The 8,007-nt window shown below is 47.4% G+C and overlaps 1 protein-coding gene across 1 annotated transcript; it reads right to left on the bottom strand.

Moving 5' to 3' along the window:
* Positions 1 to 1,727: 1,727 nt before the first annotated feature.
* On the bottom strand, positions 1,728 to 7,216 carry LOC136465896 (uncharacterized). The gene is made up of 2 exons (XM_066464456.1): positions 6,929 to 7,216; positions 1,728 to 1,856 (listed from the first exon to the last, which is right to left on the bottom strand). The coding sequence occupies exons 1-2, from the start codon at positions 7,214 to 7,216 to the stop codon at positions 1,728 to 1,730; spliced, it is 417 nt and encodes a 138-aa protein (XP_066320553.1).
* Positions 7,217 to 8,007: the final 791 nt, after the last annotated feature.

Below are 8,007 nucleotides of genomic sequence, written 5' to 3'. Positions count from 1 at the left end.
CTCGGGTTCGAGCTCGGGTCTCGGGCTATAGAGTTCAGAAACTTAACCGCTACGCTAGTATAGGATGTGTGCCAAGGCTTATTTATTTTTTCTTTTTGACCTTTAGGCCGCTTAATAAATTATAAAATTAAACTAAAAAAATTGGGCCGTCTGGGGTTCGAACACGGGTCTCGAGGGCTAAGTTGCGGGGTCTTAGCCGTTGAGCCAGTCAAATGTATTCAAAAGAAATGAAAAAGATAACTTACTTATGTTGTAACCGCTACACCGCAATCACTGCCGATTTAAATAATGGTCGGGCAGTGATATTGCTCCATCACTGTCGGTTTAGACTTACAATCGGCAGTGATAAGCCATTTCCTAAAGTCATTTAATAATTTATAAAATTGAACAAAAAAAATTTGGGCCGTCTAGGACTCGAACACGGGTCTCAGGGGCTAAGTTGAGAGGTCTTAACCGTTGAGTTAGTCGGAGGAATTCAAAAGAAAATGAAAAGTTATCCTACTTAACATATAACTGCTACACCACATCACTGTCGGTTTATAATTAGAACCGACAGTGATGAGCTATGGGTATAAAAGAGGCGTGGGTTGAAATTATCCAAATTCATTTCAACCCCGCGCTAACCCCTCCCCCCGCGCCACCGGAGCACCACCCCGCGCTGACAGGCACCACCGTTCCCCGCGCACCCGTCCACCTCCCCCCACGTAGCTGTTCCTAGCCCCGCGCTCCTCTTCTTCAACGCCGACACCCGTGCACTGCGCCATCTGTGCCCTCATTCCTCATCCACGACGCCGGCCATGCCCCTCCTCCTCCAAGCCTGCACTCCCACCACTGAGGCCTTTAGGAGCACGCTGATAGCTACTTTCCCACCCCCCACGGTGAGTGCGTGGCTCACTGTCATCTTTGTGTTTGATGAAATGCCCCACTGTTCTCTAGCTGCTTGTGCAGTGAAAGCTCCTATCCACGTCATGCATCCGAGTGACAGTTCAAAGCAAATCCTTTCACAAATCTCCATGCTAATAACTGTATTGCTAATGGAAACAGAGAGAAATGGTTCTGTATTGCTAATAACTGTAAAAAAGAGAAACAAGTATTGGTCATTGCACAATGCAAGTAATATAATTCAAAGACAGGAAATGTCATTCAGTAATGATCCCAAATATTTAACAGAGGGGAGGACCCTACTATGATCAGATAAATAAAAACAAGAGCATATGCACAACCATGGAAAGAAATAATGTAGTACAACAAGAAGAACCTAGTTGCCTGGTAACTTTTTAGAATTTGGTTTGCTCTCTGGATAACCACTCCAACCTTGTCATGGAATTCTCCATGCTATCAGCATAAAGATGCATAATTATTAACTTATGCAAGATTACAAGTAATACATAGTTATGTAGCCTTGTGCATTAAACTAGGAATATTTTCCAACAATCCTATCTTATTATGAGTTTTTGCATGTCACTTTCCTGGGATAGTATGAGATGCATATTTGCCCCTACCAACCATGTAAGATTCAGATCAAAGTATCACTAACACAAAAAAGACAGCTCTAGTAACTGACATAAGTCAAACTATTCTTAGTCAAATATGGAATGCACTAAAATGATAAAGGGTAGAGAAATAGGACTTACTGCAACTTCTTTGGAGCCCATTACTACAATTGCTGAGCCCTTACTCCTTGATTTCCTTGTCTTGATAACAATGTCTTCAACTTTGCCAAATTTCTAGAAGAGCTCCTCCAACTTTGCCGCATTATACGAATCAGCACTCCCATCCCATGAAACCTTCAAGACCTTGCCCTTGTCTGTTTTCACCCCGTCCTGTGGGGTTCCACCCTTCTTATCTCCATGTGCCTAAACACATAACCAAATTATGGAAATTGTTAACCAATAAATATCAATGACTCTTGCTTAGCCTTAGCACAGACTAGATAGGTACAGCTACAACCAATTTCCCCTCTGATCAAACTACTCACCAATAGCCTTCAAGAAATGCGATGCTTCAAGTGAACCATAATGTAAATGAGTCACAATTCAGGAATTATCCCGACACACAGGATCTAGAACATATTAATTTCTAATCCAATGAAATGGAAAAACAATAGCATGGCAAGACTGCATTCTATCCAATTCCTAGCCTCTTGCACATCTTAGCATGGACCAGATAGGTACAAGTACAACTACAACCAATTTCTAAAAGATTTGGGTCTTCTTACTTCTTAGCACTGTCCATTTAATCTGGAAATCGATGAGAATGAAATAAAGAAGCCGAGTAGATTGGACTTCACAGTTCTCTAGCTGCTTGTGCAGTGAAAGCTCTGATCCACGACATGCATCCGAGTGACAGTTCAATGCAAATCCTTTCACAAATCTCATTCCTAGAGCTGATTATGAGTCACTTCAAGTCTCAAGCTTGTGCAAAAGCCAAGATAAAGAAAAGTTAACTGGACTGAGGCTAACTACAAGCAAACGAGGGTTGTTCGATCAGTATTAGGCAGGAAGAAACAATCATTATCAAAGAAGATTGGAATTTGGAAAGATGCTTACCTGCACTGACACTTGTGAAAGAACCTCGCGCCGATGGTTGGGGGATTTATAGTGAGACTGAAGACTCTGAGACATCTCGAGGGGTAGAGTGGATCAGGAGGCAGAGTATTTGAGGCGACTAAAAGAGATGGAAGAAATAATGGACGCATGGATTGAGGCAACTGTTGAAGCATGAGTGCAGCAAATTTTGTTGTCTAAGGGGTTAGGAGTACCACAAAACCCTACTCCTACTGCCTTTAGCCCACAGTTTAGGGGTCGCAGCAGCTGCGGATCGACCCCGCTCGATGAAGAAGATGTGAATGTGCCTCATCCAGTGGATGGCATCATTGAACCCATCAATGTCAAGTTGTACATCCGTCAGGAATGGACAAAGGACAAGGTGGCGCTCGGCCAGACTAGGCCTATGGGAGACGGGACCATTAATGGCCGCCTAATTCCATAGGGGTACGCTCATATCACCATTTATAGAATACTTGATAAGAAGTATAACAAGATACACATTGAGTACCCCATAGCGGAAGATAGGCCGAAACTTGGTCATAACAAGGGCTCTCAAGTGGCCTGGCGCAAGCGCTTCATTAAGCTTGACCACCAATTGTCCTCTGATGATGAGGACGACTGCGAGTCTTCACCCACCCACGATGATCACTCACCATCTCCCAACAGAGATCACTCCCCTCCTTATGTCTTGCCATCACCCCCGAGAACACAGAGGTCTCCTTCTATTCCTCCTCGTCTGACTCCATCTTCATTAGCCTCGAGAAAAGAGAAGACTCCTCCTCCTCCTCCTCCTCCATCTTCATCAGCCCTGGGAAAATAGAATTCTCGTCGTCATCCTCCTCCTAATCCACCTCAGCCCAAAACAAGATCAAAGGCATCCTCGCGGTCGCAGAAAAGGTCCTTGGATTCGGTCGCTAATGCTCCCAAAGTGGACCAGCAAAAAAGAAAAAGGTCGTTCAGTGGCAGCATTACAAACTTGATAGAAGAAAAATTTACAGCACACATCTCGAAGGAAGATTGTATTAGTTTCTTCAATCTCTGTGCCTCACTACCTCCATTTTTGTTGAAGTCCGAATTCGAAAGGCAAACACAGAATCAGTACGCTACAACAAGAGCCAATAAAATACACAATGAAGATTTAAGGAAGATATAGAAGTACGTCAAAGACAACCCCGAATTAACCATGGAAGAGGCCGCGAACATCCATTATGATGTACAAGGGACGGGAACACCGACAATGAAGTATGAAAGGGGCAATCTTTTGGTTCCCGATCATGAGTATAAAAATTTGACAACATATATGCGCCAGTTGCATAAATATTACATGGCTCAAACAACAGAGACGGAGGACTTTGGTTTTGAGGTTATTATCCGTTCGCCACATGTATTTCATTATCCTGAAGAAGAGAAGTTTGATGTCGAGTAGGAGTGCTTGTTCCAGCTATACCAGAAACGCTCTCTCGATACACAAATATTGACGTTGTGGACTATGTAAGTGCCCTACACATACGATATTACAATTAACTACTCTGTCGAGACATAAATTGTTAACTTTTGAGCACTTCCCATGATTTAATGTAGGTATATAGCAAAATTTTGTATTCTAAAAACCAAATGGATAACATAGGCTTCTTGGACCCCTTGTGAGTCAATGAGAAGACATGTCTAGGCCTCCATGGATGTGACGTGGAAGACCTGAAATAGAGATTGATTGCTGTTTTCGATGAATTCAAGATGAAGAACAAAACCCATATACTTCTAGCCTACAACTATGAGTATATGTTCTCGGCTTTTAATTTTATGCTTTTTTTCGTTAAGATTATTCAATAATTAGGATTCTGTGATTGCAGCAACCATTTCATCTTCATTTGTGTTAATCTTGCCAAAAATCTGATCAAGATGTGGGGCTCGAAGAAAAAACTATTTCATCATTTGGATGCACTAGTGGCAGTGTTGAATTAGTACACGACCCTAATAACATATTATTTTTTAATCACACATATCGTTTTCTAACGTTTCTCCTTTTAATGTTGCTCAGTGTCCGAAGAAGACATATCGGTAGGACGCAGGTCCCATTCAAGGTTGTCGAAATGTAGGAGAAGTACCTAAATCAGCCGGCGGAAAACAATGAATGCGGGTTTTATGTAATGTGGGCAATACTTCGCTACATCAGCGGAAAATCGGAAGAAACCGATAAGTTGGTGTGTATAATACTCATTTTATTTATGTCTGTTAATCATTCAACAAAATGATTTACTGATTCTTCTTTGGATATCATCTTTTTTGTACGACAGCGCAAGAAATATAACCACGAAAGGTTGTTAGACATGGAGATCGTCGCGCTGCAATCGGAGCTGGCAAAATTCATCTTAGCTGAGGTATTGGAAAAAGATGGAGTATTTTTCATTACACAATCCGTGAAGTTCAGGGACCAGTATAGCCCAAAGCGGCTTGCCATATTATTGTAAGAAGTCCGAGAAGTATTGCACAATCTGTGAAGTCCGAGAATATTTTTTTTATTTTGAGGGATCGAGATCTTGATAAGAACATTTGAACTGTAACCATAACATTTGTAATGTTTAATATTGATGGACCTGTCGTCTACGTAGCGTATATAAAACAAAACCTGATTCCACGAAAAAATATAAATTAAAATAAATTATAAAATAATAAAATGCGAACGTGACATCACTGTCGGCTGGAGCCACAAACCGACAGCGTTGGCTTAGCCATCACTGCCGGTTCTTGTCACAAACCGGCAGAGATTCTTACGACAACACTGCCGGTTGAAACACAAACCGACAGTGTTGGTGGAACTGAACTCTACCGGGTGGTCTTATGAATCGGCAGTGTTGGTGGAACTGAACTCTGCCGGTTGTATAAAGAACCGGTAGTGAAGTTGAAGAACACTGCCGTTTTCTAGGAACCGACAGTGATAGCTTACCCTCATCACTGCCGGTATGGTCGTGCTGGTTCAAAATCCAACAGTGATGGGGTATTTTGAACCGGCAGTGAAGTGCTATTTTGACGTAGTGTTAGGCCGCTTTGGACGGCGATGCTGAGTTGGCAGTAACTTCAGGCCTAGGGAGGAACTCAGTGGAGGCAATCCTATAACATCTCGGGTTTTTGTGAACCAAAAATACGAATTTTTTTAAAATTTTCTGTAATGTATGGTGCATAAGCCAACTCTTTCCCTTGGTCTAATTTCCATACTAGGACGTCGTAGTCTCGTGCACTGCATATAATTTAGTTCCGTATTGAGTGCCTTGAGTTGGTTTTTGCTGGAGTTTATTGTTTGATTGTAGGAATAATTAGCTAGTTGTTGGACCAAAACCCTAGAGCCAATTTAGGAAAATCACCTCTCCTTAATCCCTTGGCCCGCGGGATGCACAGGCGTGCATGCTCCTATGTCCCGTTACCTAGTTACGTGAAGCATGTGAAGACTAATCAAGCAGCAGCACGTATCACGATCATGCATGCTCCTGTGCTTGGCTTCCTTAATTAATTACGTGAGCTCCCTGCATCCCTGCCGTTCCAAATTGGAGCAGGCACGTCGCAAGCAAACCGGAGCCTTATCGCAATAGCACTCACTGCCTTGCTTGGCCAGGCCCTAACTGAAGCCAGCGACCTCTCCTTTCCCACGTAGGCCAACGGCCCAGCCCAGCACGAGCACCGGCCTCAGCCCAAGCCCCTCTTCCCGATCCCGTGCCCAGCACGCGCAGGAGGAAGCCGCCGCCCGCTTCCCTCGGTCCTCGCTTGCATGCACCTGTACGTCCTGAACCCACTGCGCGCACGCAACGACGGGAGACGACGTCGCCGTTATTAGCTTGGTCGAATTTGGCTTATATTTTTGGTCATGGCTTATAAACTAAACTAGTCTAAACGAACAAGGCGATGGGTCCCATGCGTCAGCCTCGAGTGGGGCAGGGGAAAGCTGAAGACGCCGTTCACTCCGTCTCCCTCGTGTCAACACGCCGTCGAGATAGTGTCGTCGTTTTCCTCCCCACCTGCTCCCTCGCTGCTTTCCGTCTTCTTGCCGCTGCTTTCCGTCGACGCTGGAGCCTAAAGGAACCGAAGCCCTCCGCCCGCACTGTCGAGTGCAGACGCCAGCAGCAGGGCCGAGCGCTCCCTTTTTGACCGGCGAACGGACTATCAAGGGCAGGCCCGTCCATCCGCCGTGCCCTCGCGTTACCCTAGCGCTGCACCCGATGCCTAGCCTTCTCGAACCTTCCCCGCCTTGCTACCTGCTCCATGCCGCGGATGTCTGCCGCGTGTCCGCGAGCACGCGCTCCGGTCATCACCGCCGCCCGTAGGACGCTCCTGCTCCTCGCGAACCCTAGCCCCCAGTGCTATAAGAGCTCTTGGCCTCGCGCCCTCACCCTCTCCCTCTGGCCGCCGCCACTTCTCTCCCATCCCCTCTTAGCCTCCTTTCCCAATCCTAGAACGCCATGGCCTTGCCGCTCTGAGGTCGCAACGGCGCCAACCTTTGATCGCCTTCTGTTCCCTCTATCTGGCCCTCGAGCCGAGCTCGCGAAGTTGCAGCTTGGGCACGACGCGCACGCACCCATCACAGCCATGGCCATGTCTGCTGGGCACGGACACCGGCACGGCTGCACCAGGAATGGCATCACCACCGCCACGGTCCGCACACAGTCACGCACACGCATGAGACCGCTCGAGCCTGAACGGCTCCGACGCCGCCGTCGAACTCGAGCGTTCTGCTCTCCGCCTGTGGCCGAGGCAACCACCTAGTCACCTGCACGCACGGCGTTCATCGCCTTAGCAAGCACCAAGGCATCGCCTTTTCTCCGCCGGCCGCCATGACGACGGCAGCGTGCTCCCGCACGAGCCCCGTCCCGGTGTCTGCTCGCGAGCACCCGTGGACGTGCACGCACAGCCGAGCCACCGCGGCCATGAACCTTGCTAGCCCTCCACTGTCTTCTCCCTCCGCGTGTACCCGCGGGGACATGCTGGCGCAGCCCAGAGCACAGAAGCCCCGTCGAGCCATCCGGCCTGCCATCGCACCCGCGGCCATGCATGGTCGCCACCCGGGCACGTCGCCAGGCACGCGGCCCCGCACGGCCTTGCACGGACTGGTGCCCCTGCCTCTAACTTGCCAACCCGGCTCCGTCGAACGACGCCACCACAGCCGCAGCAATGACGCCGCGGCTCGACGCTCGCGCAAGCGCCACGCACCGCTGTGCACACGCACGGCAGTGGCCTGGCCTCTACCTTCACTGGCAGCGGCGGATCCAGGAAATATTTTATGGGACTAAACAACATTGCTGCTCGATTTTAAGTCTCAGCCTCTTCTATACTGTAGAACTTTGCCTAAAAAATAATATGGGCTCTACAGTAATTTGCACTGATTCGATTTGGGTAGGGGGGCTTGAGCCCCCCGCCCCACCGCTGGATCCGCCCCTGTTCACTGGTAGAGAACAGAGCTTTATTCCCGGTG

Source organism: Miscanthus floridulus, chromosome 7 (assembly GCF_019320115.1).
Source record: "Miscanthus floridulus cultivar M001 chromosome 7, ASM1932011v1, whole genome shotgun sequence".
Lineage (NCBI taxonomy): Eukaryota > Viridiplantae > Streptophyta > Magnoliopsida > Poales > Poaceae > Miscanthus > Miscanthus floridulus.
Note: the sequence above shows the minus strand (reverse complement) of the source record. Positions and strands in the feature narration are given on the sequence as shown.

Coding starts and splice junctions, on each gene's coding strand:
- LOC136465896 (XM_066464456.1), bottom strand. CDS start 7,216: ATGCGTGTGCGTGACTGTGTGCGGACCGTGGCGGTGGTGATGCCATTC. Junction 1,857..6,928: donor GCGGCGGCCAGAGGGAGAGG/GTGAGGGCGCGA, acceptor TTATGTGTTTAG/GCACATGGAGATAAGAAGGG.